General features: G+C 34.2%; 3 protein-coding genes and 1 long non-coding RNA gene across 7 annotated transcripts in view; 1 reads left to right on the forward strand and 3 right to left on the reverse strand.

Annotated features, from left to right (window-relative positions):
• Hasp (Hig-anchoring scaffold protein) overlaps positions 1-9623 on the reverse strand; it is a 92338-nt gene extending 82715 nt beyond the window's left edge. For all 3 annotated transcript variants that reach the window (XM_074180812.1, XM_074180811.1, XM_074180810.1), the window contains exon 1: positions 9327-9623. In XM_074180812.1, coding sequence (XP_074036913.1) covers positions 9327-9384 — 58 coding nt within the window. In that variant the 5' untranslated portion in view covers positions 9385-9623. The remainder of the gene's footprint in view (positions 1-9326) is intronic.
• On the reverse strand, positions 4049-6226 carry LOC141485044 (uncharacterized). Its single transcript, XM_074180959.1, has one exon. It carries the CDS (start codon positions 6118-6120, stop codon positions 4078-4080), a length of 2043 nt encoding a protein of 680 aa, XP_074037060.1. The 5' UTR covers positions 6121-6226; the 3' UTR covers positions 4049-4077.
• Positions 9624-16356: 6733 nt separating the features above from the next.
• On the forward strand, positions 16357-20363 carry LOC111512669 (uncharacterized). Its single transcript, XR_012467065.1, has 2 exons — positions 16357-16909; positions 17103-20363. It is a non-coding gene; the product is annotated as an uncharacterized lncRNA (long non-coding RNA).
• A 2650-nt stretch (positions 20364-23013) lies between these two features.
• Der-1 (derlin 1) lies at positions 23014-27912 on the reverse strand. 2 transcript variants are annotated; one of them, XR_002723106.2, is made up of 4 exons: positions 27419-27912; positions 26571-26662; positions 23275-23779; positions 23014-23216 (listed from the first exon to the last, which is right to left on the reverse strand). XR_002723106.2 is itself a non-coding variant. In XM_023168818.2 (3 exons), the coding sequence occupies exons 1-3, from the start codon at positions 27675-27677 to the stop codon at positions 23372-23374; spliced, it is 759 nt and encodes a 252-aa protein (XP_023024586.1). In that variant the 5' UTR covers positions 27678-27912; the 3' UTR covers positions 23243-23371. The 2 variants fall into 2 exon arrangements, 1 of the variants encoding a protein (XP_023024586.1); XM_023168818.2 differs by lacking the exon at positions 23014-23216 and having other exon boundaries at positions 23243-23779.
• Positions 27913-27976: the final 64 nt, after the last annotated feature.

A 27976-nucleotide genomic window follows, 5' to 3' on the forward strand; every position in this document is an offset into this window, starting at 1 on the left:
TTGGAGACGCGACCATCACGTGCAAGCTTGATAGCCTGGAACATCGAAGAAAGGTTGGAGATTTGTCTCTCTTCTATAGATACTTTCACAGAAGATGTCCGAGTGACTTGGCACATTTGTTTCCACCAAAAGCGGTACATATCAGAAATACGCGATGGAATGTGGCTGCTCATCAACTCAGTACACCTCGAACGTAACTGTTTGAGAACTCTTTCATCTAGAGAATTGTGTTTATGTGGGATAAACTTGCTGAGAACGTTTTCCGAATGGATTTAATTTCCAGCGATTCAAATCCAATGTGAATCGCTACTTTCGCACAGGCACCGCTTGTGTTTTGTCCTTGAAAAAAATCACTGTTGTTGTTATGTTTTTCAGGTTTATCTCATACATATCTCTTATATGCTATTTTATATTTATATTTCGATTTTGAAAATGACATCATGTGAGTTTCATTTCACTTTAGGCTTTTTGTTTCACAGTCAATTCTAAAGCAATGAAAACTTTTTTATAATAACGAGTGAAATGCACAAGTTTTGCAGTTTAACGGGAAAAATGCAAATAATATGTGTAATATAAAAATATTTTCACAGCACACTCAAGCATTATATGAAAAGAGACGTAATTATTTCTTCATTGACAATTTTTATTTTATGTAAAATCAAAAAGAATATTAATCAAAATTATTCTACTGGATGAATTTGTCTCTTCATCAGTAGTGTCATCCTCACTAATCTGAAGCTCGATTTGTGTCTCTATTATGTTATCAAGCTTCCACATCTTTGTCTCGACTTTCGAATTCACATGCCGAACACATTTCTTCCATTTCTCCGCTGTGACTCTTTTCAAAGCCTCATCAAAAAGTACTTTGAGATCTGCAAATTTGAACGTGGTGTATTAACTCGATGGGATTGAGCTCGCAGTGGTATGGAGGCAGGCGAAGGACAATTTTGTTTCGGCCTGATGCCATCTCATCGACTATATATTTTTGGTATTCAAACTTGCGCTCCTTGACAATTTTTAGTAGCTGTACTCTAAGCATTGAGTCTTCAAAGCTAATATTCTTTGATCGCAGCCAATTTTGGATTTCAACCTTCTTTGAAGACGTTGTCGAAATCCTCTTTAACCATCGCGAATGATAAGGTGCATTGTCCATTACAATCACAGCATTATCCTACAGATGGGGTAGAACTTTGGAAAACCACTGTTCGAAAGATTCACCGTTCATTTTTTCGTGATAATCTCCAGTTTTCTTCGACTCGAAACATCACAGCCCTTCAGCAACAAACCCATTCTCATTGCCGATGTGATGAATAAAACAAATACGAGGGTTACTTTTTATATATTGAGATTGAGGCAGGTCTTAATATAAATATAAGTTTACCTGATGGATTTGTTAATCCGGTGGATAGTCCATCTAGAAAAGCCCTCCTAGATGAGGTCACAGTTTCATCGACCCATACTTTAGGGGTAGTATGACCAGCATATAATAAATTGTTCTCTGTTGTTCCCTATAATATTTGATTTTGGTCAAATACTCTTTCCTCCATAACACAATTTCCTCTCTATCCAATAATAAACTATTGCGCCCTCGTTTTTCCCATACAAAATTCAAATGTTTCAATACTTCATGGAATGTTGACCGCTCAAAACTTGGCAATAAAACATCTTCATTTATTTCTGTGAGTACTTTGTCTATCGTGGGTATTTCATTTCTGAAAAAGCACTCATGCACTTTCCTCCTGATTGCATGTTTATCAGCATCATCTATTGATTTTATAATGGTTTGACGATTCTGATTTGTATTCGGTTTGGAAAATGTATGATTTTGTTTATATTCCTGTGAAACATTGTAAATCGAAGCGCAACACACTCCACCTTTATCGGAAACTTTCGATACGACTTCGTCGACAGTCGATGTCTCAATTTCTTCCATCACTTTCTTGAACACATTTAAAATCACTTCTTCCATCTCAACACTCAAATGTCTTTTTTTGGATCGTTTTCTGGCTGGACTCAGAGGATAGCTCAAAGTGTCATCAGCAGTGTCTGTACTGGACATCTTGGAAAACAATTTTAAACAATATACTATAACGCACGCCACACAAACACGCAAACGACTGACTACAACCCTGTGCTGGTACCGAAGTCGTACCAAGAAGGCGAATTCACCAATGAAGGCTGCCCTTTCCATCTGACACTGGTCGATCACGTGAGCATCACGCTACGGTTTTGTTTTGTTTTACTCTATCTTGGATTTGGATAAACTTTAGTAACTAGAAAATAAATAGTTGCAAATATAAATGATATTCTCACACTTTCCAGAAAAAAAATAAACTATAGTTAGAAATCTTTTTTTTTCGAATACAAATGTTAAGTGAAAAATATTGATTGAATCAGAAGGCTCCACGGAACATCATCTTGGATATCATTATATGCAAATAGCCGAAAGCGGAGAGCTTTAAAAAAAATAAATTGAGACAAAACGAGACTTGCTGAAAAAGGAAATTTTCCCTGGAAGTCGATTAAAGATTCCACCGCTGAAGAAAAGTAATTTTATTTCTCTCATTAATCTCTGTTCTGGGAATAGTTTAATTAGAACTCTCTTGGATAAAGTTGCACTCTCAGCGACTTTGCGGAACATCAAATAATCAATCACCGAGATGAGACTCTTTGAACTAAAAAATTGTGTGGGTAGGCCATTTTCTCTGTAAGTGAAATGTAAGCATAATTGCAGTACCTAGAAGATTTGTCGACAGATATAATAATGTTATTACTGTTATGCTACATACAGGAAGGATGTGAATTTATCGCTCCCTGTCAACTTCGACATAGTAATCTAAAATTTCCGAAAAATCGATTGTACAGACAACAGAACACCGTATTCATACAATTTGTGAATAAAATGAGACTTGAATAAAAAATAACATCTTAATTATTATGTTATCAAGTGGCACCTACGGGCCTGATGACTTCGACAATAGGCTTGTTTCATGCTATGGAAAATGATACTAGTTTGCTTACAGACTGATCGTGTTAGGGGTATATTATACTCATCAAGCCTAATCGGTCCCAAGATCTCTTTATATTTGCAGAAACAAGAACAATTCGAAAAGCAAGAATTTAAATTGGCCGCGTGTCTGTTGACCAATAAAATTGATCGTGTCTAGAGCGAAGTTGCCAAATGTATTGGTTTTTAATATTCAATCACAGATCTGATGATCTATTTTGACAGACGCCATTTTTGTTGTTCTTGTTTCAACCCTGCGTGAAAACAACTGTTACATTTATCTAATTAAAGAACGTTTTTTATGTGAAAGGTAGGTCTCGGAGGGACCCTATTTTGCTGCATATTCCGTCTCATTAGTTTACATCCCGGAAAAAATTTTTTCACGTTATTTTTTAATTGAATTTTACCATTACTACCTTGGCCGAGCTAAAATAAAAATTAAATCAAAACTTTCCATCCTTCGATAAAATACAGAGTCTGAAATGAATGTCATGTAAATGAAAGGAACCTACTAAATATACCACCTACCGTTTCAACTTTTCATTCTTCATTTCGGTACCAAAGTATTACTAATTTTTCGAGTAAAATTTATCGATCACTTCAAAATCGATTCTTGGTAAGTTGTCGGAGTCAGCTTCACGACGGAGTCACATAAACTACAGAGGGCACTGGCTGACTGGATGAAAATATGGCTAATATACCAGTAACGTTATTTTTCTTATTTTTGGTGGGTGGCATTAATGCATTATTGATTTATTTTATTAGGGTTCATGAACATTCGAAAACTATTTGAAAATTCAACTCGTTAAATTCTATTTAGAATCATTGAGTTTCAACTTTTTCTTAGCTGACAGCTCGCGTAGGAACAATTCGTTTTTTCTTCGAGTTCAAGAACAGCAGTTCCACCAGCAGAAATCGACAGGCACTTTCTCACAACTTTTTGGAAGTGTAGAATGCTATCGAATTTTTTTATATGAAAATATTTCTTAGAAAAAACAATCACCCATCATCGAAGAAAGTTTCTTAGAAAAAGATTCACTCTCATGAATTAAAACATTTTATTCCCTCGACTAGGTATATTCAAAACACTTTTTCCCCGAAGAATTCATTTTATTTGCACTGCCTGTCAGAGCTTGAATGTTCCTGGAATAAGATCCTTTTTTAGACATCTGCTTACGGGGCACCGTGCCTTCTTTCTGAACATGTTCGCAAACAGCCCCAGAACTTCCACACGAACAATCTCCCATCAACTCTTTATCATTTTTGACTTTCATTTTATGGTCTTCTTCACAGCTACGGTTGATCTCCAAAGTGAAAGATGACGTATTGGTGTCATCATCTGAGCGTTGTTCTTTAACTACAGCTTTGATCATTTGCTTCAACACTTTTTTGTTCTGAGAGTATACGGCGAAGCATCCGATAGATGGCGCTCTGGCGATTTGACAGTTACATTGCTCGTGAACTGCCCTACCCAGGTTTTGATCGCTTTTCCACCTGAATACTTCTTCAGAAACCAGTATTGCTTCTCCTTCGAGATCATCCTCGTATTCTTCCTTGGTGTCGATATCCAAACCAAAACTGCTAGGATTGATCAAACACACTTGTGGGTATTCGAACATACAGTGATTTCTCTCCCATGCTGTTTTGCTTTCGTTGTGAGATTTCATATGGTTTATAACGTCGTTTTGCAACAATATCTCTTCGTTCTGTCGGTTTATTATATCCTTCATTATCTTCAGTTGCTTCGTCAGTTTTATGTTCGTTTTCACCAAGTGTCTGCGGTCATTCGAAGGTTTATCTTCTACCTTTTTTCCGACAAGGTGTGTGTAAGCCTCCCGAATTGTCTGCAAATCCTCTACCTGCGCGAGATACATATCTCTCTGTTGCTGCAAATTTGCCAGTTCTTTGGAGTGGTCACATTTGATAGTTTCAAAGTCCCTCTGCAGTTGATAGTTGGATATTTTCAACTGATTCCTCTCTAGCAATAGCTTGTTTAGATCTCTCTTCAAAGATTCACACTCAAACTTGAATTGATCGAGTTCTTCAGTGAGTTTACCTGTAGCCGCCGCAATTGGTTTTTTAATGTTGTCGAAAAGTTCCAGCTCGGATCTGTGCCTCAAGTGTTTGTTCACCAAGTCCTTGCCCTCTATCGCTAAATGTATATATTCCAAAACTGTATCCAAAATTTGGTTGTTTGAACTTTTTGCAGCTTCCAATTCCATCCGGTGCTTGTCCTTGAAGCGTTTGGATACCGATAACAAGAATTTCGCTTCCAAGTCCAAATTTCTAACCGTTTCGTCAATGTGGGCGATCTCTCCCGCCCCAATTGTCATGGATTTCAATTGCTTCTGCAAACCAGAGATTTTCTCCTCTAGAATCCCCAGTTCCTTCAAATCTTCCTTCCGTGATTCTTGTTCTTGCGAGATTTGCTTCACCTTCTTTTCCAACCGTGCCTTTTCCATCTGAATGTTCATGATGAAGTTGCAGTTCATCTTCTGATCGACAGGTAAAGAAGAAACCTGTTCTGCTATCACATTTCTCTCATCTTCTATCACAATGAGGCGGTTACAGCAGATTCTGAAGGCTTCTAATTTTCTTCGCAGCACAAGCGTTGCGTCTAGAAGCTTGTTGAAGAGTTCCAAGCAAAATTCAGTTTTGAATACCTTACTGGTGCTCATTTTGAACTGGATATTATCGTTGGAGTGTTTCAGAAAGTGGAATAACCTTTTGACGATTTTCTTCAAGATGAATTCCTGGCCCCTCAGGGTGACTACAAGTTTTTCATCAATATATTTCATATGTTCGTATAAATGTTGTACGGTACTTTTCAATCCGTTTGTTCTCCTAAATTCACTCATGGCTAATTCGACAGGTAAGCTCTTGTCCAGTTCCCACGCTGTACAGGTCTGGGAGAGTTCTCGAAGTTTCGAACGAGCGAGATCTTTGTGAAGGTAGTACGTGATTTGCATCTTTTGATTCTGTAACTGCTTCTTCAGCATTTCTATCATGGTGTTTTTGTCCTCTAAGATGGATAGGAATGATTCTCCGGATGATTGGTTTTCGATTTGGATGTAAGTTTTTTCGCTGTTACTGGACTCTTCGCTACTAGTCATGGTATTATGGGCATGAAACTCGATTTGAATGAAATGAAATACTACTACTCAATAATTTGCGTCTGTCATGGTGGTGTCAGATTTCAATTTGAAGGGTCGATTTTTGGTTATAGAACTTAAGCATGATATATAGTAGGTAAATGTGTGTTAATTTGCCCCTAGTGTGTACTGTAGGTAGATTCAGAGCGTTGTTCTCGAACAAACCTACATACAGGCCATTTCTTTTTATCATGTGGTAACTTTGCTATATTCCAAACCGTAACAGATACGAAAAGGATCAAATGGAAACATCGGAAACAATACAATGATCGAAGGAAATTTACTGGAACTCTCGCCCTTCTCAAGTTATACAGGGAAAACCAAAAATGCTGTTTTTCGTTTTTTTCGAATGGAAATGTTATTTCGGAGAATATCAAAAAATGAAAAAGGAAAATTTTATTGTATTCGAAATGTACTATGACTGTGTGATAATAAATATTCGATAAAATATTTCGTGTCAACATGGCCGCCATCAACTTTTTTTTAATACGGATCTGTCTTTTTCATTACAGATATTCATGAAGCGAAACATTCACTATCCAAAGGTATATCACATTTGATATTTGTTTAGCGTTTCATTTGAAATAACCACCATCATCCGTGACAACAATCAAAACAGAAAGACAATTTGTATTTCATCAGTTCGGACTTCCATTGTCTAATATAATATAAATTGATTTGAAATCCCTGAAAAAAAAATTAAAAAGATTAACCAAAAATAAAAATTTTATTAAAAAAAACTGAAATTACAAAGAAATCACATACAAGCAACAACCAAAAAATATAAGATTCCAAACCAAGTTACGTCACGACGTTTCGATTGTTAGTATCCACAATCGTCTTCGGGTGATAACTGGACTTATTCCTCCGAGATCTGACTATTTATAGATCATTCGAGTGCTTTCACCTATCCCCTCTTCCCTCTCTCCGCTTCATTGGTTTTAGCGGGAGATGACCGTTTGGTGGGAGTTGGTCGTTTTTCGCTTGATTAAAGGTTTCCATATGTTACGTATCTCCATGCTAGCCTGACTAAATGCGTTGTTGGACAACATATACGCGGCTTCCTTGAATTTTCTCCTAAACCAGTGTTTCTCTTTGAGGATGATTTCAGCTTGAGCCCACTTGATGTTCTTTTGATGAGTCCAAACATGCTCTGCTATTCCGGATTTGCTGGTTTCTCTTCGCTGTGTGTGTTTCTTGTGCTCAGCAATGCTTCACCGATTTATGATTCTCCGCACTCACAGGGTATCCGGTAAATGAAATTCTTGGAATCGCAGTCAGCGTTTGGTGGCCTGGTTTTTGTGAGGGTGCTACGGATAATGTTCCCAGATCTGAAGTAGGTCCTGATGTTATACTTGGACCCAATCCGTCTTATTCTTTCCGATAATCCTCTGATGTAGGGAAGTACAAGTACTGGTTGTGGCGGCTTCTTTGTGGAAATCTTGCTGTCTTCTAGCTAAAGCCTGTTCTACCATCACTCTGGAGTAACCATTCCGTTGAAGGTCATTTTCGAGATCTTCTTTTGTATTACAGAGCCCGAAAGCACGGTCTAGTAGAGTCTTGATGATTCCTCTCTTAGTCTATTGATGGTGATTGGATTTCTGGTTCAGATACTGTCCTGTGTGAGTGGGTTTTCGATAAACAGATGTTTCCCATTTAGTGTCGGTCTTCTTCACCAATAGGTATAAGAAAGGCAATTCGTTGTGGACTTCCATTGTGAAAGTGATGGAAGGACTTACGTTGTTGATGTGCTTCATGATCTTCCGTAATCCCTTTCATTGAGGTGATGAACTTTGCGTATCCTGTAGCATTTATAATTGTTCTTTTTCAAAATAGTTCTGGTGGATTTTACAGAAATCCCCATTTCGTGGGCAATTTCTCGTAAAGAACAATCTTGATTAGCATAATTTTTGTAACTGACCAATCCTAAATTGAAAAAAAGATGTTTTCACTGTGTAATTTTATATGTGGTAATATTTGCTTACTCATAACATTTATTTGATTCCTCATACTTCCAGTAACAACACACTTTCTTGTTTTATTTCTGTTAAATGCACCATAGTTCCTCAAATTTCTTTCTAATCGTATAAACATTTGGATGTTCGGAATACGACGATTCCCGTATAGCTCAACATACATATTCCTTGCCAAAGGAGGATTTCTATTTGATTTTGCATAACCAAATAGCATATCAGTCCTTTCATGATTTGAATACATCTTTGATATGTTCATAAACGTCTGACAGTTCTCAACAGATATAATCAACGCATTCATTATTCCTGCCATAGAAACCAAGGAAAGCCTACGCGTTTAAGATGGTAAATGAATTGAGATGCTATTTGATCATACCAAATTATACAACAATCAAATTTTGACCAAAAACTGATATTTTCATTACTTCCAGGTTTGAGAATTATAAAAATATTACGAATTATAATTGATTAGGGAGAAATAAGCCTTGAAAGAAGGGGTACAGCAATACAAAACGAAAAAGTACAAATTTTCATTGTGTTAGAGTAGGTACCTACCTGTCGAATTTTTTGGATTGTCTGAATTATATTTTGAAGAAATCGAAACAATTTACAAATGAAATGGCGACAGGACCGTAATTTAAAATTGTTGTCACTGATGATGGTTGGATTGTGAATTCATCGCTTTATCAATATCTGTAATAAAAAAACAGGTCCGTATTGAAAAAAAAAATATTGTGGCACTGTTGACACGAACTGTTTTATCCATTATTTGTTATTACATCGTCATAGTACACTTCGAATAATAACATTTTCTCTTTCAATTTTTTTATATTCTCCGGAATAACAATTCCATTCGAAAAAAACGAAAAACAGCATTTTTGTTTTCCCCGTATAAACTTTTTTCGACCATTGTATTGCTCCCATTCCATCGTCTTCGTATCTGTTACGGTTTAGAATATAGCAATGTTACCACATGATAAAAAAACGGCCTGTATTTTTTGAAAATGAATTTTGTTGCTTTTCCGGTATTAGGAAAATGCAGTCCTGCATGTCCCTAATTAGAAAAGAAATCTTACAAAGAGTTCCTATAATAATACAATGTTCAAAGCAATGAAAGCGGATATTTATTTCCATTAGAATTATGTGCAAAGAATTTTTTCATAATTTCAACAAAATATTTTTAACAACATTTACCTGCTTCGAAAAAAATCAAACCCAACACTACCCAGCTCCGGTGTTTGTTAAACTTCATGCTACTGTCATTATACAAAAATCCTTTGTTTCAAACATCAACCGTAGCGTTGTTGAAACAAAATTTTCGAGCACTGATGAAATAACAACAACCGGTCGAATTGAAATTTTCACTTCAAGCTGACAGTTTGTCGAGTCGAGATTAATATTACGAGTAGAAATTTCCGCTCGCGTCTGAAAAGATTTGTGTACTTTCAGGTTTCCAGCATCCGACTAAAATCCACGCTCGGCTGTAACAAATTCTACAGAAAATTCCGGGAATTGGGAATGAACCAACATTCGACGTTCGGGACTAACATATAGTCCAGTCTGTGAAATCGAGGAATAAGTAAAAATTGCCTAGAGGGTGGAATCTAAATTTTTCACATTTATTTAACACACTGACGGTTAAAAAAACTGAAACAACCAATTTTTTTACTATTTAAGGCTTTATAGCTTTTAACGTAGGAGTCCGATTATACATTTTTTTTTATTTTGTAGCTTTACTATTTTATAGCTTCTTTGGCTTGAATCCGAAAAAAATATTTTCAGGAAAGATTAGTTCTTTAGGGGGAAAAAACCTGATGGTTTTCTACTTCATCATTTAACAAAAAATGTGTGAAAATTATAAAGTAAGAAAGAAAACAAATAACCAAAATAAAAACTCTATGTATAGACGTGTAGATCATTACACAGAAGTTCCTTTAAGATAAAAACCAGAAGAAAAATCCTTTCGAAACAACTGCTTTCATATGAATATTGCTTCATCTTGTAAAGGAGATAAGACAAGTATCATGTTCCGAAACTTAAGTTTCGGGACATGATACTGCAGAAGACTGGAAGAAATGCATGCAGCATGTTTTAAAAGAGGAGCAAAGAATGTGGGACGTAGACAACCGTATTGAACACAATATTGAACTAATCATAATTCACTTTGATGATAGCGGTAGCAACAGTGACGAATCTGAGGTTGAAGATTAGACGAAAATTTGTACATTTACATTTATATTATATTCTATTATCAAAAATTTGTAATTTGTATTTTCTAGTACCCCTGACGATGAGTTTAAGTTACTCGAAAGCTTGAGAATAGTTATAAAGAGTTCACTTATCAATTGCTACATATATATATATATATATATATATATATATATATATATATATATATATATATATATATATATTGTGTTTTTTATTAATATTGTTAATTTATTTGGTACCTACTATAATTACCACGATTATTACTCCGTTTTCATAAGGCCCACCTAATGACTACAACGATTAGGTAAATTATGATATTGCAAAGTTTTAATGAAATAAATAAAAAATGTGTATGAATATTTTAACTAATTGTACTTAGAATTTTTCTTTCATTCTTAACCCTCTCAAAAATCAATAAGCACGCCCCCGATTTGCTGTCAACTGGGCTTACTTCTACTCTCAATAATTATTGGTTTTAGTATAGATACATTTCAACGCGAAAAATAACTCTCCGAAGGAGGATTCGAACCCACGATCTTTGGATCGATATATTGTCAGGTATGCTGCGAATTTTTACCTAGATGACTATGCTATTATCTCTGTGAGGAAACCCTTCCGCGGAAATACCCGAAGCGACAACGCAGTTACAACGACGCGAGAATAGACAATTCGAGAGACGTCGACAACGCTGTTCGACGCTCTCTACGCACCGACGGCATAGGTGAATTCCAGTTGGAAATAGCTAATTTGTGTCCAGAAATAAATGAAGGAAGGGGGACACATTGTCTGGATTCCGATAGTTCTGTAATCACAGACACATTTCTGAAGACAATTAACAAGAATACTGGTGAATTTCACTAATACGGACTTTCATTTTCTGATATTAAATAAAATGTTTTGAATTCCCTGAAAGAACCAATACAAAAAGAAGAATTAAAAATGAATAGCTGAACATAACAATTATATCAAGCAAAAAATCTTAAATGAAATAATAGTGAAATAAAATACAAGTAAAAATTGAACAAAAAATAATAAAAATATCGAAACGTCGTGAGGTAACTTGGCTTGGAATCTCGTAACTTTTTATTTTATTATTTTTTATCTAATTGTTGAATTTTTACCTACTTATATTTTATTTCACTATTATTTCATTCCAGGTTTTTTTTGCTTAATATAATTGTTATTTTCAGCTATTCATTTTTAATTCTTCTCTTTTCATTAATTCCTTCAGGGATTTCAAATCATTTCATATAATATCAGACAATGGAAGTCCGAACTAGTGGAATTCATCATGAAAAATTGTCAATCACCTCCAAACAAACTAAGAATTATGGTAATGAATCAGTTTATTTTACTTGGCGGAGTTTTTCATTGGAATATAACCATAGATGTTTCTACAATCCTGAGGAAAGACTTTCTGAACGTGATAACAATGTTTTTTATTGAATATTGGAGGTTCATTTTTTGTAACAGAAGATAAGTGAATGAAATAATACCCACTGGTTCGTCAGTAAGACATTTTAGAGATTATGTGTTGATCCAAAACCAGCACTTTTTCCAATCACTAAAAATGCAATACTTTTTTCACCAACCAAGTTGGTGCCTTCAGGAGATGAAGGAAACTTCTGAAGAAAAAAACATAATAATCTTCTGATGAAGAGGGAAACTATAGAAAACGAAGGAAACTTCATTTTCTGGTGAAGAAGAAATGATTGGTGTAAACTTTGATCAATAACCTAGTGTACTCGTGTTCTGTAGCAATGCTAATACTCCCCCGAGCAAATAAAGTTTTGTAAATTTCTTATTTTCAGAATAGATGGTTCTTACCCTGAGAGAGGTATCAGTAATGATGTCATATATGAACGTTTGGAACTTTTTAGTTTAGAGCATCGCAGAAAATATGCGTCGCTCATATTTTTATCCAAATTATTGAATGAGAGAGTTGACTGTCCTAAAATTATTGAACAAATTAACTTCAATGCACCACGGCCTGCTTCACGATCTCAATCCATTTTTAGACCTCTCAGAGCAAGAACTAACGTTATGCTCAATTCCCCAATATATGTTACGTGCACAAATTTCAATAGCATTTGTTTAAAAAAAAATCTGTTTAAAATCTGTTTTTTCGCTAACCAGCTGTCGCACCCTTACGAACGACAACCTTCAGAAGTCGAAACTTGTACGAGCTAAGGATTAAAGAGGTCTTACCTTTTAACGTGTGATTCCTAACACGGGTCCATGGTGATTTATTCTCCACTAACCTTCACAACATTATTAGAATTGCTAACATGTACTTGAAGTAGGTAATTAGAATTAGTTTTCCTTTTTTGTTGATTTTATTTTTCTTTTATGGTTAAGCATTATGAATGAAATTTTATATTGTCCTGTAAATGGGTAACTGTTGGACAATAAAGCTATTATTATTATTATTATTTTCACCGTAGTGTGCGCTGGTCAGGCCCTATCCCCCGAAGCCCCGATACATTCGGGAGGGCGCGCCAGCATTATCAACCAATGACCACTCCCCACACCGTGGGGTAAGTGATCATTGATTCCGAGAATCATGTGCCCTGAGCAAGTGCAGTGAGCCAAGAATGACCGCCTTCTGCATCTGTGCGGCTAATATTTCTGCCTTAGTGCGGCAAGCCGGTATGATTTTAAGATTCGAGAGTAGAAAGGGTATCATTCCACCAAGGACTCCAATAATTCGGAACAACCATCTTGACAAAGTGATCTGGATAGAGTCTGCGGAGTTCGAAGAGAAAATCTCGATATTTTATCCGTTTTTCCTCCTCTTTTCTGATAATATTTGTCTCGCCAGTAGCTGAAAACGAGCAAAACGACAAATATCGTTTTGCTCGGGTGGTCGAGAAGGACCACATCAGGCTTATTAGCTTAAATGAGCCTGAGGGTGGGGAACGAATAGTTCCAATAAATTTGGCACTTCTGTCATGTAGACACTCTAAACTGAAAAGTCCACGGCGTCCCTGTTGTCGGGGGAAGTACAACCGTGGAACGGACGATTTGGGATGCAAACTCCTATAGAAATGCATCATTTTTCGGGTCTTTACGTCGAGTTGATACACCTCCTCCCGAGTCCACTTCACTACTCCAAACGAGTAGAATAAGATTGGAACGGCAAGCATATTTGTTGTTGTTGTTCCTCCCCGACAGTTCTGATGACCAGATCTGCCGAAGTTTGTGCTGATACTTGCCGCGGAGAGAGTTTTTCACTGCTGTTACCTCTTGTGAGTGGCGTTGTTCCACCCCGAGGTAAGTATACGTCTATCCGGCATCCAGATGGTGTAGGATGCTTCCATCTACGAGCTGCACATCCTCTCCGTAGTCCCCGCATCGTCCTCTTTTGAGATGGACCTTTGCACATTTGTCTATCCCGAGTTTCATACCGATAGCATGTGTGGACTCTTCCACCACCCTCAAGGACTGATGGAGATCCTTCTCTCCAGAGGCATAAACTTTATGATCATTCATATAAAACAAATGGGTGACCTTGTGCCTCCTGTTTCCGGAAATACACCCCTTCTGAAAGTGACCCACCCTGTTTGGACTCTTGCTTGACCAGATGTTATGGTGAAGCGAGTTCGCCAAAGTGGTATCAGTTGTCAATGCATCTCACTATGTTGTCGGGTACCGCAAGGCATCTGAGCAAATGCAAGATGAGCTCATGCGAAATTGTATCAAATGCCTTTCGGTAATCGATCCAGCCCATAGAGAGGTTACGCTTATATTGTACCGAGTCCTGCGTTACACATCTATCGATGAGCAGGTTCTCTTTACATCCAGCGACTGGGTCCACCGGGGGGTTAGCCCTGTGGACCCACGGCCGGAACCGGAGGCAGAATAGAGTTCTTCCTCCCGGGTGCGTCTGGGCTGCCGGTCCGGTTTTGCACCAGTTGCTCGGGTAAGTGGTGTCGCAACTCACCAAAGGCCAAGGGTGTTAGTGGCCATCCCTGCTATTATTATTAGATAAATTATCTCGGGAAAAATATCTGGTCGAGGTGGGAATCGAATTTACGACCTCTGAACTGGATCCTAAGTACTTCCACGTCTGTGTTCATATTTTGAATCTTATGGAAAAGTTATAGTTAATCTATGGAAAAGTTGAATACCTTTAAGGAATTACAGAGCGACATGTGCTTGATGTATCAAAATCGTATCGTTGATGAGACAGAATTCTTTCTATTTGGATAATTGGGCACTCCACTAGAATATGTTACACAGATGATTGTGCTTTGCATATTTCTCAGGAAGGTGAATCATAACCTGTTAGGATGTAACTCGAATTGAGACGTGTTTGGCCAATGTAAAGTCTTGTCAATACAACTTGTTCGATGCAAGTCAGATTTCTTGATAGTATCCACTTGTTGGATGATTTCAAGTTTTACAATTTACTTCTTCGATTGACGACTTGTTTATTTTGTGGAAATTCATGTTCACTGAGGATACACTACAAAAACACACTTTTGTCTATTTTCCACTATATTTTTAAATATAATCAGTTAGTTTTGAAAATGGTGAAATAGCCGAAACCGGTCAACAATAAAGAAATATAATGGAAAATAGACAAAAAGTGTGTTTTTGTAGTGTATCCTCAGTTTTACAATTTACCTCTTACCGAATTCCTATCCTCTTAGGTATCGTTCATTAAGAATAACTTTAGAGGTAGTAATATCAGCTTCTGTATTATCTGCTTCAGTTGCTAGACTTGCAGACGGCTATTCCTACATGACTGGGACCAACATGAATGTACCTTCTTTGTGGGCGGACTTTATCAGCACGTCCGTCCACTACCACGGCCACCATGGAACTCCTGAATGCTCATTTGAATAAGACGTTTTACAGGATTTTAACAGTGTACTGAGAAAAATGTTCAGTTCAAATTTAGTAATATTCTGTCTTCCAATGACGTCAAACATGGTTCTGTAGGATAATAACATTGAACTGAAGCTGATTTTCCTTCCAATCACATCAAATCATGGCTGCGAAAATATTTGATAGGTGGTATCCCCTTTTAAATTAAACCAGCTCTGTGTTACGAATACAAAAATTGATTGTATTCTACTCGACAAAAGAGATGGTGTTGTGTAACTGCGAACCTTTTTGATGAAAATTATTGTTCGTAGTTCGGGTATCGGGTACATCGTACATAACTATTGCTACCTAGTTAAACTAAAAATAATGAAATTTGGATAAGTTTTCATATTGATCTGACATTATATTTGACAGCTCGATATATATAATATATAAACAGAATATTATAATTTTTATGAACACGCCGCAATCATTCAAGCAAACATAAAACTCCTGTTTTATGTTAAAGAGCTCGCAACTCATGTTTTAAAAATTATAATATAAATTGAAGTTTATTAATTGTAAAAAAAAATGAAAAAAAAGTAGTAAGTCAAAATAATCAGAAAAAGATTTTTATACTCCATTATAATTATGTCATCTGTACGAAAAGGAACAACAAAACGGTGTTGTTACGGAGTATGTAAAAGTGATACACGATATAAATCATTCAAAACCAACACATAATATTTTATAAATTTTCCAAAGCCTTGTCTTGAATATCGCAAAAAAATAATCAAATCATCAAGCAAATTACATATTAAAGCATGTGCAAAATGTAGGAAATGTGAATTATGGGTGAAAAAATGTGGCAGGAGTGACCGAGGCTTTAAATCTATTGATATTACCAAGGATACTTATATTTGGTCACTACATTTCATTGTAGAAAGTGGTCCAGCTGAACAAAACCCTGATCCTTTAAGCTATCAGAAATTTCAACATACGTACATTATTCCTTATTGCATTTTTGACTGTAAATTTCATATATATTATGTTGTATTAAATATTCCCTTTAATAAAAATTACTAAACATATTCAATTCAGTATTTACATATTTGTCTAATAATGTCATATGTACAGCCTCAAAATATTAATAGCTTGATTTATTTATTAGTTCCATAAGTAATACTCTTGTCGACTAAAATATATTCTCAATTACATCAAATAAATTGACATTATTAATAAGAATAAAACTGTAAATACTATTTTTTTATATGTTTTTAGATGGTAAACAAATGCTGATACCTAACCTCTCGATCAGCTCACTTTTTTTCCTTTTTGGGGATGCCCATGACGTTTAAACCACCTTTTTAATTGTTCACAATTATGAGCCTCAACTGAATTATTAACAAGTGAAGCACCATCAATGGTTTTTTCCAATTATTTATTTATTTGTAGAGACAATATTCCTTACCTAGCCATTGTTGATTAAAAAGACGAATGTTTTGAATTACCGCCATTTCAATTTGACAGCTACGCTTGCGCTCGTCTTATAATGAAAAGGCTTATTGGCTTGTTGTCACAAGAAGTCGGATATCCATATATCCATTCTAATTTCTAATTCAAATTTCAAAGACGTGTTTATATGACTATCATAAAAATTAGAATGTTGTTTGTCAGTGAATTAGTTGACGAAATCAATCAGTTTAATTGTGACAATAAAGGTCCACTCGCATGAGAGTTGATTAATTCCAGAAGTGAGTCACTAAAGAACTCGTTAATATCATAATTTATAAGGTTTAAAGTTCAATATTTCATCATAACACAAAATGAACTGAATTCAAAAAAGCCTATTCAGCATATTTGAGTGTATTTATCTTATATAATTACTGAAAGTACCCTTTATGTCAAGATTCAAGTGATGTGGTTGTTACAGATTATTTTTTACAGATTCAGCCGTACAGAATGGCATTTATCATCCCAGACAAAATCTTAGAAACACTCATTTGCAACACCTGTCACAAATACCTTTCTGTAAAGCCTGTGAAGGTCTACCCGAACAGACATATCAAATGCGGAAGATGTTCAAGGAGCAAGAAACAAGGAGATGGAATAATTTCTTTGTTTGGACTTGTAGCAAACAACAGTCTTTTCAAATGCATCAACCGTTATGATGGTTGTAGGGAACTGTTAAACTACTCTCAAGTTCGAGATCATGAAAAAATATGCCAGAGCAGAAGTTACCAATGTCCACTTTGCTCGGGAGACGAGAAAATTCCAACGTTCTTCTTGGTAAAACATTTCAGAGATGAACATAAATCTTCAGTTCTTGACTACCCAGGTTTCGTTGTCAACTTCGATTCTCAATCTGAAATGACAGAGTTATATATGTATATATTTGAAGATGACCTGTTTTTCATTAGATTTCAGTATAGTCTCAACGAAAGTGTAATGCGGTTGAATATTTCTTACAACGGAGATGCCAGAGCTGCCAGTAACATACATCAGAAATTTTATTTATATTCAGACAAATGGTTTAAATGTACCAAAAAGAATGTATGTACCACATTAGAAGCAGATACATTTTATTCCTTTTCCCTTGATGAATCTGATCAATCTGGAATGGGGAAAACTGTTTTCATAAAGTTTGACTTGGAAGTGACGGAACCCACACTGAAAATGTTGCCTTCAAAGCTTCAACATTCGGAAGATGCCCTTGATACTGTCTCAATAGATTCACTTTCTTTGAAAGAATCCTGCATCATTCCAACTGCTTTTTTACCAGATGTGGAACCTTTGCCACCCACACTGAAAACGTTACTTTCAAAGCTTCAACATTCAGAAGATGCCTTTGATACTGTCCCAATGAAATCACTTTATATGAACAAATCCATCATCATTCCAACTGCTTTTTCACCGGAAGTGGAACATTTGCCACCCAGAAAGATTCATCTGAGTACTACTTTTTTAAGAGCCTTTCCTGATATTTCAATCAGCAGTTGTGGTACAGCTTTGATACAACGGAAAAGGCCGATATTTCTTCACTGCTTCAATTGTCAAGAAATATGTTGGAGGGGAATGAGTCACGACGTGATGGTTCAACAGTTTTATGTTGGCATCACCTCTGAACATTCATTTTGTTACTTCTGCTTCAAGTATCTGAAATCTGAGAAAAGAATCAGAAGGGATGAGTATATGGTTTCTTCTCTGCCACTAGAAGCTTTGAAGATTGTTGAATTCTTCTGTCGTTGGCGATGCGGAATGTCGTTTGTAGGTAATGAGCATATAGGACATGAAGAATCCTGCTCGATGCGACCTGGTCTGATATGTCCAGTAAACAGTTGCTTTTTTTCAGGAGGATTGATAGGTATCTCAAAACATTTGAGGAATGTACATGGATCAGACAGCTATTTTTACACACAATTTTATATTTCATCCCTATTCAATAGGAATATTTTTGTATGGGTTAACAATAGATTTGTTTTCTTTCAAACAAACACACATCGAGACATGAAAATAAACACGGAAGTGTGTAGAGATGGCACAAGAAGTGCTGTAGTTTTACTGTTCAATGGCAAAAAGGAGTTTTTGACATCCTTTAAAAATTGTGCGGGAATAAATTTGGATGATTATTGGATAAAAGTAATACTTACAAAGCGGTGATTTTTGTAGTGAAATAATATGTACAAACACCTCCAAATGACTGACGAATGCACATGTATATTTTGACACAACAGTCAAAAGTTCTCGGGACAATCTGTATTATTTTATAAATCTGTATTGGGATGAAAAAAATTTCTGTCATTCTTTGAGTCCCTTGAAAATTTTTTTTTTCTAATTCATATAATTTGATTTAAAAAAATCTCCTTAGACTTTGAAGCAAGAGACATGCTCATCAGTTATTTTATTGATTCACCCTGTGCTGCACTAGCTAGTCCTAAAAACAATGTAACATATTAGACTAGTGTCTTCGACGTATCAAAATAATCAGCTCATATTATTTATATTTTACACTTTTTTTAAACAATCTTAAAATTGTTGTTCAGTAAGGAGCTTAGAAGTATACCATATTTTGTATGCAATAAATCCTCACTTTTCTAGATGAAAAGTAGAAAGGTAACATTCCATCAAGCTATTTTGCGTCCCATTACCAGAAGTATTGCCGTTATCATGACTGATCTTAGATATGAATCCTTTGAAATTATTTTTATGGGTATTTGAGTATAGCATTTTTTATAATGTATGTAGGTATAACAAAGGTTTAATTTTTCAGATGGAATGGTCAAAAATCTCCGTTTAACAGAACACTGTATCTTTTGTCAATCTCAAATATGCAATTGAAAACTATCAATAACGAAGTCAGAAGACAAAATCAGAAAATATTATCACATTTCTGTGGCAGAATTAAAGAATTTACTAAAATTCAAAGGGTATATTTTTACGAGAGATTGATTTTTGAGAAAGTTTTTGTGTGGGAATCTTCCAATAAAGGAAGGAAGCAATAAATTTCAAAAAATCAACTCTACAAAAATGTGTGGATCATGCAAAGAAGTAACTTTCAGTTAATTTTTTTAAATTGAATGCTTCCTTCCTTTTTTTGGAAGATTCCCACATTTTTTATATCAAGATGGAGAAAGAAGTAGACGGCCAGAAACTTTCCCAAAAAAGAATTTACTATTTTGATCATTTATAGTAAAGCATCACTGCATATAAATACCAAATTTGATGAAAAGCAACGGAGATATTTGGTCATTATGAAACTATTGGCTCACTCTGTATATGTTGAATACTGAAATTTTCATAGACAAACAAAATGTTAGAAATAAAAATATTTTTCTATTTTTGATTTCATATTACAAATAGGTATTTCTCAATTAGGATAGAGTTTTCATTGAATAATATAAAAATATAATAATGAGTCTTCTGTGATATAACAGCAAATTGCTTCAAAGGTGTAAGTTCTACCTCATAAAGTCAGTGTTGAAAATAATATCTTTGAAGTATGTTTTGATATAGAATAGAAGAATATTCATTTTTGAATAAGAACGATTTTTCTGCTAAGTTATATTTCATATGAGTTCATTTTAACAAATGTGTTATATGTGTTCAATAAATATTTTTTTATATCAAATGATAAATGACATAAGACTCGATCTGTATTTCATCTATCAACAATCCAACAAAAATAAATAAACTTATGTGAAAATCCAAGTGTGTTCTAATTGTTTTATGAAAAATTAATGATATTGAAAATTGATTTATAAAAATTGTGTATCGTTTTGGCTATATAGCATTTTTTATCTGTCATAGTTTACTTCATCTCCTGAAGACACCAACTTAGTTGGTGAAACACGACTAAATATTAGCTTAATTAGCAATAATGTGAATATGGATGACATTTAAGTGGAAATGGAAAAAAAATAAATATAAATTATACAGTAAAAATAAAAAAAAAAACATCTAAAGGATCGGAAAGCCACAGTGGTATGATTTTGGGCACTATAGCAAACAGCAATATGTCCCAGTCATACATACTGAAATTACTTTAGGAAAGCAGTAATATAGTTCAGAAAGACTAGAGATTGGAGTCGGGGTACCGCAAGGATCGGTCCTTGGACCCATATTGTTCGTTACATCAACTATATGGGGGTTCATATAGACGACAGATTGAACTGGTCATGTCATGTTGACAAACTGGCCAAGAAATTATCAAGTGCAATATTTATGATTCGTAGACTGAAGGATTTCGCCGGTATAAGGGCGGTCAAATCTTCGTACTTCAGACTCTTCCATAGTCACATGATATATGGCATAGTGTTGTGGGGGGATTCTTGTCATTCCAAAAAAAATTTTATATTGCAAAAAAGAGTCATACGTCTAATATCTAATGCCAACTTTAAAGATCATTGTCGCCCACTTTTTATTCATCTCAAAATAATGCCGCTTCCTACAGCTTTTGTATATGAAACATTGATAGAAATTCATAAAAATAAATCAAAATACATTTTACAATCGCAACAACATGAATATCCTACAAGATCAGGAAATCTGATGAGAACTGAGAGATTCAGACTGAGCACCTCACAAAATAATTCATTGAATTTGAAATTCTATAATAAGTTACCATGTCACATAAAACAACTCAGTTTCTACTGTTTCAAGCAAAAACTCAAATCATTTTTTTCTGAATCACTGTTTCTATTCTACAGATGAATACATGTTATACAACATAGATAATTCATGTGACTTTGAGTGAGTAACAATTGTTCTCAATTTTAACATTAATTGATTGATTGTTTTCATTATTATGTACACTGTTCTGTTATACAAACATTGTGATGGTATTATTTGTATATATGACGTCATATTTGGAAATTTTTGTGTTTTGACTTGCTACAAATATTTGTTCAAATGTATCACGTAGCCAATAAACTATTCTATTCTATTCTATATTGTTAATGGACAATAAAGATTGTATGATCTCATTATTTATTGTCTTGGAGGGTAGAAGCAAAAGTATCCTGGTCTCAAGTAATACAGTAGCGAACTCACTAAATGTGTGGTTCAATCAAAATTCCTTTTATTTGGATAAAAAATGAAACTAATCTATTCTGCCCAAAACAGAGGAAATCCTAATCTCAAAATAAAAATGGGAGATGGAAAGTTCTTGTGAAGTCATTTGTTATAGAAATTAATTGTGTTTTGTCATACATTTATACACTATATTTGACAGATTCCATACATGTAGGATTTATTATATTATCATTATAGTTACACAGGATGGAAAATTCAATCTATATACAGCAAAGATGGAGATACAAACTAATGACATACAATGTGTCCGCAAAGTATGGAATAAATTCGATATTTCCAAAACCAAAGGTCGTTTTACAAAAACCTGAAACACGTCGATTTTTAATTTTAATGTTCTACATTTTACAACAAAATTTCATTATACAGGGTGATCCATATTGATGTGATGACGTCATCAGCAATATTTTTTAAATGCAACACCCTGTATTTGGTGTCGGTTTTAGATAATCCGTAACAAGCTGATTCCGAAAAGGTATGATACTTGGGGTCTAACGGACAGAATTTTAAAGATATGCGCTTAGAAAATTAATCTTATTGATATCTAATAAAAGTAGAAATTGATTAATTATTTTATATTTTTTTCTAATGATGAATTCAACAATGGGAAAGTAATCCAGTAATAAATACATGACTATATTTTAAATGTTCGAACGTTAGTCCTTGCTATATTTGACAGTAACATAAATGTTGAATTAATTCTTGTTGAACGGATTTAAGTAGTCTGGCGACCTCGCTGGCCATACTACAGAAAATTCACGAATTAATACAACAACTACTATCCTATTTAACAGTTACTGAACGTCAATCGAAATAATGACATTTCACAATAACAAAAGAAAACTAGCCGCCTAGTTTTTTGAAATTAATAAGAAATACTTGTTAGCACGGTTACTGTCGACTACAACAAGGACTACAGTTCGAACATTTAAAATAAAGTCATGTACTTATTACTGGATTACTTTCACATTGTTAAATTAATCATTAGAAAAAAATATGAAATAATTAATTTCTACTTTTATTAGATATCAATAAAATTTATTTTCTAAGCGCACATCTTTCAAATTCTGTCCGTTAGACCCCAAGTATCATACCTTTTCAGAATCAGCTTGTTACGGATTATCAGATTTCTGCTTCTTGTAAAACGACTTTTGGTTTTGGATATATCGAATTTATTCCATACTTTGCGTATACTGTATACCCTTATTAACTCAATCTTGGTAGATATGAAATTTGCTGAAATGACACCTTGAAAAATGAAAAACTCACACTATGAAGCAAAAAGATTTAACATAACTTTTCTGTACACTTTGTGTGAATATTTTACATATATTTTCTTACGACATATAGTAATTAATTAGAAAAGTTGACAATTCAAGAAACGTTTTTTGTGAAATGAAGCAGTTTGACTCAACATTGTTGGAACCTGCAGGGCCATAAGACTATTGGGACAAGTCTTCCCAAACAGTACACCTAAAAAGCCAAATACATGAAGAAAATCACACAAATATCGTCTTTATTAATAAATTACCTTTCTAACAAAAAAAAAATTAATAGTAGTTAACTTTATTGAAAAATGTATAAAGCTATTGCATAATCGAAGCATCCCACTGACTCCATTCAGTAGTTCAGTTCCCCCCTAACGTATATCCCCTCCCCCAATTGCGTCCTCCGAAAACACCCCCACCCCTAGCTCCTGGTTGCGCGGAAGCCGCCCTCTGGGGAGGCGCCCCGAAACTGTGCACACCCCCCATTTGGTCGGGAAACAGATCTTTTAAAAATGACGGGGTGTTGAGCAGGACCGGACCGCCCATTTCTTGGGGGTATTTGAACATCAGAAAGAAGTATAGGTGTCCGATGAGGATGCCAAAGAGTTCCATGATTCCACCACCGCTGAGGACCAGGTTGAAGGCAAGCAGAACCCAAGGTAGGTAGATGGCTTTGAAGCGGGTTCCGAACCAGAATGTCACTATGGTGTCTTTATTCAGCTGACACCATACGTAGAGTACAGAGAGAATCATGGGATCCATTAGAATCTGAAAATAAAACCTCATTAAGGAAGAATCCAGATTTTTCTTTGTTCGCGTAGGCTACAAACATAATTGACCAATCAAAATATACTTTGTTTTAACTATTTAAAACTTGTTCGAAAAGTATCTGAACGATCTATTGATTACAAATTGTGTTTACTCTACTGACAAGTATATAACTGTATTATCCGATGAAACACAAATAAACAGCTGAGCAGTATAATATTCATTCCTGGGTAATTATGTATATATGTGATCTATCTTATTTGTATACATCTAAAAGATCAATAAATTATCTTATCTTATTAGCAATTAATTCAGTGTGAATGGTGTACCTTGCCTTAATAGTCTCCTGCTTAGAATCTATTATTTGGCCACCAATTTATACAAATCAAATGTCTTTTGAGAGGAGCTTAAAAATTAATTATACACCAAATTCTTAATGTATTCACTTATAGATTACCTTAAGTTTACTTTGAACCTTTCACATTTTTAGTATTTTCTTTAATGTTTAAATTGTGCATGAATATTCATATTTGATGATTATACTATTATGAAATAAATATAAATTTAAATATAAATAATTATAGTTTAAAAAAAACTAAAAAACACACTTTTAAAGAACATGGCATATGGCACAAGGCGCCCACGCTTTTTTTACAATAATACTAGTATTTTTCGTTCGTTATTGTTTTAAGCTTATTTAAAAAAAATATTTTCAACTTTTTAGTTCGATGTTCTCTAAAAGCGTGTTTTTTAGTGTTTTTAAACTATTTTTCATTTTTTGGTTTCGTATGCTATAAAAGCATGTCCTCAAATGAAGAAATACATGTAAAATGAGTTCGAATTATATCAAGGAGGTTACGTACAACACCATCTACCCGCGAATAGATCAAGCAATAATGTCGATAATTCTGGAGATACAAACATACATACATACAGGTGAAGCTAATAAAAGAACACAAATTGAATAGTATATATCCTTGAGCAGTAGATTAATAAATCCTTTTCAAGTACCTGTTCCATAGGCATACATAATTGAGTCAGTTAAAAAGTGTAAAATGTAGAATTTATTTCATACATTCAATGTTGTTGTATGAATTAAATAAAGTAATCTCAAAAGACTTTTTATAGTTGTATGTATACAGTGAGTAACAAAAATAGGAAACACTTGCATTAATAATTATTATTTGTTCTTTTTTTTTTTTAATTAAACACCCAAAATTCGTTCGATTGATGACTTATTTATTTTGTAGAAATTCATGTTGAATATAGAATAAAGAAAATACTTTTGTCTAGTTTCTACTGTTTATTTATTCGTTACGACCGGTTTCGGCTTATAAGGCCCAAAATTGTTTTCACCCTCTATTTAGATTGAAATTTTCAATACTTTCTATGAATAGCACTTTTTAATTCATCACACTCCTGCATAAATCACCTGATTAAATCATGCATACCTGATATATTTTCAATTTTAGGTGGAAAAGTCCTTTAATTAGCCTTGATCAGTGTTGTTATTAGTAAATGGCTACTTCAGTTTTCTCTCCAGTAAAACAAACGAGGAAATGTGCTTTGTTGGTAAAGAAGAGATTATTATTCTTGAACAGGTTGTGGTATTTTGAATTTGTGAAAAACGTATATAATATTCAGGTACTTCAAAAATAACATTGGTTCAATACAAAAGAGGGTTTCTGCTTAATCAAGTACTTTGATATTTTCTTAAGGTAACCCAATGACAAATGTGGAAGTGGGGCAATGGTTAGTGAATGCTTTAGCTCATTACCTTGTAGAATACATATATCAAGAAAAACTGATAACCAACCTCCATCTTAAGTATCCGATTCTTCACAAATGAATAATAATAATAATATATTTCCATAAACATGATTGTGTAATACAATAAATGTATGGTGAATATAACTGTTAATCCACAAAACAATATATACTTGTGCGTGGGGTTATAAGGGAAACAATAATACAACAATTACTTTTTTACATAAATATCATAGAGTATATATACATATACACAAGACATATACACACATACATACATATATACACACATATATATATATACATACATATAGAGACACAAAAATACATATATATATATATATACATATAAAGTTGAGAATCTTAGCGACTGGAGAAATGTACAGTAGAATGGAATAACAGGGTCTCTCAGTCCAAAAATCAAAAACTCTGCTTTACTTTGCCAAGCTTTCGCTTCTAGTGGGAAGCTTCTTCAGGGCAGTAAAAAACAATTAATTGAACATATAAATCGACGAAAAGAGTTAAACATTAATGGAGTTTTTTTTTTGGCAAACCAAAAAACTCCATTAATGTTTAACTTTTTTCATCGATTTATATGTTCAATTAATTGTTTTTTACATGTTAAATGTTATTAATTAATGTTTAAATGTTAAACATTAATGGAGTTTTTTTTTTGGCAAACCAAAAAACTCCATTAATGTTTAACTTTTTTCATCGATTTATATGTTCAATTAATTGTTTTTTACTCATTTTTACTGCCCTGAAGAAGCTTCCCACTAGAAGCGAAAGCTTGGCAAAGTAAAGCAGAGTTTTTAGAATGAAGCCATTTTTTGAGAATATTCTTGAATAAACCGAGTGAATGAATTTAAGTGAGGTTTGTTGGTATTTTTAAGTATATTAAGGGTCCTAGGTATGTGAAGTGTCAAACACCTGTTTCAAGAACTTGAACATGGGAATCAATGATCTTATTTTTTTTACAATATGTTCAATCAAATGAAATTTCTCAAAACATAGTGGTACTTACTGGTAACTCCGCAATTAACCCCAAAACAACGCAACAGAGCCAGTTGAAGATCAAGAGAAAGCAATAATCTGCTGGTTTTCCAGCATAAGCACCTGAAAGGCAGAATGATAAAAGTTATGGATAAATGAAAATGTACAAAGTCTAGGATTAATAGTATGAAAAGTCAATATTAATCTGGTTTCTAGAATTTGAGGTGACGAAGAAAAAATCAAATTGTGGTTTAGTAAACATTCGTTGTTCGTAAATGAAGACTTTGGTTAACATCGGTATCAACAAAGAAAAGAGTAGAGACGGTAACCTACTTCATTAAAAATCTCTCTCACTGCAAAACTTCTGAAGAAATTCTTACTCCTGAATTGTCTAACATGTTCATCAAATTTCAAGCTACAGTCAAAGAAAACAACAAGAAATTTACTGATTAAATTGTTTCATAATATATTTTTCTGTTGTAAATTTATCAAGCATTTGAATGATGTTATATTTATTTTTGAAAATTTCAACTTTTGTAAATTAGAATATATTTCAAGTAACTCTCGAGTTTTCCCTTTCAAAATAATGCTGAATAATCCACGAAAATATTTAAACTACCATATATATGAGTCACGGTAATCTGATTAACATGTTAAGTATAACTGAAATAAAATAAGTTAAAACGCAGAACTTTGTGGTACACTGTATCAATTGGACGGTTCTCTGAGAGTTACATTATCCTCACCATTTGAAAGGTACGATTCAAACCAACAGTATATGGTGTAATATATGTTGATTCATAACTTCATAAGAGCAAACACAAAACTACTAATATAGGTACTAGATTCGACTGGAGATTTGAAGCAAATTTCACTTACCTTCCTCCAGCCTGCGAGAATAGTTATAAAGGAAGTATAGGTTGATGAGATAGTGAAAACCAGCCTGTTGTATTGGGTAGTACAACACACTTGTGAAGAGCCTCCATACTTGAAATTTCTTCAAGGGCTCGTAAAGCAATATCAAATTGTATGGGCTAACTAAACCGAATCGTCCAACAAGGGTAAACACGATGGAACCCGCAAACCAATAACGGGTGAAGAAAGGAACACTGCGGAACCAGTCTCCCAAGTCAGACATCTCTGATAATTTGAAAATAGGACTGAATTGTTTTGGATTGGATGACACTCAAAATAACATAACCTCTATATCTTCTCGATTATTATTAACGATTGAAACAGCAACGGTAAAATTTGGTGCAAATACTGTATCACTCATGAAAAATTTATTATTTTCATATTCATTAGATTGCTTTGATAAATACGTGTCTCATTTACATTGGTAATCAACAAATAATGTGTCAAAGTCAACTGTGTCAAAACTGTCAAATGGAAAATGATATAGCTCGGCAGGGTTGCCATTACCGAACACCACGTGAT

Source organism: Leptinotarsa decemlineata, unplaced genomic scaffold (genome assembly GCF_025532065.1).
Source record: "Leptinotarsa decemlineata unplaced genomic scaffold, Ldec_3_MD MMD2_tig00026307_RagTag_RagTag, whole genome shotgun sequence".
In the NCBI taxonomy this organism is placed as follows: domain Eukaryota; kingdom Metazoa; phylum Arthropoda; class Insecta; order Coleoptera; family Chrysomelidae; genus Leptinotarsa; species Leptinotarsa decemlineata.

Excerpts from the sequence above, each read along its gene's own strand:
- LOC141485044 (XM_074180959.1), bottom strand. The coding sequence starts at position 6,120 with ATGACTAGTAGCGAAGAGTCCAGTAACAGCGAAAAAACTTACATCCAA.
- Der-1 (XM_023168818.2), bottom strand. The coding sequence starts at position 27,677 with ATGTCTGACTTGGGAGACTGGTTCCGCAGTGTTCCTTTCTTCACCCGT. Across the intron at positions 26,663-27,418 it reads TTCTCGCAGGCTGGAGGAAG|GTGCTTATGCTGGAAAACCA; the intron begins GTAAGTGAAATT and ends TCTGCCTTTCAG. Across the intron at positions 23,780-26,570 it reads GGTTAATTGCGGAGTTACCA|ATTCTAATGGATCCCATGAT; the intron begins GTAAGTACCACT and ends TTTTATTTTCAG.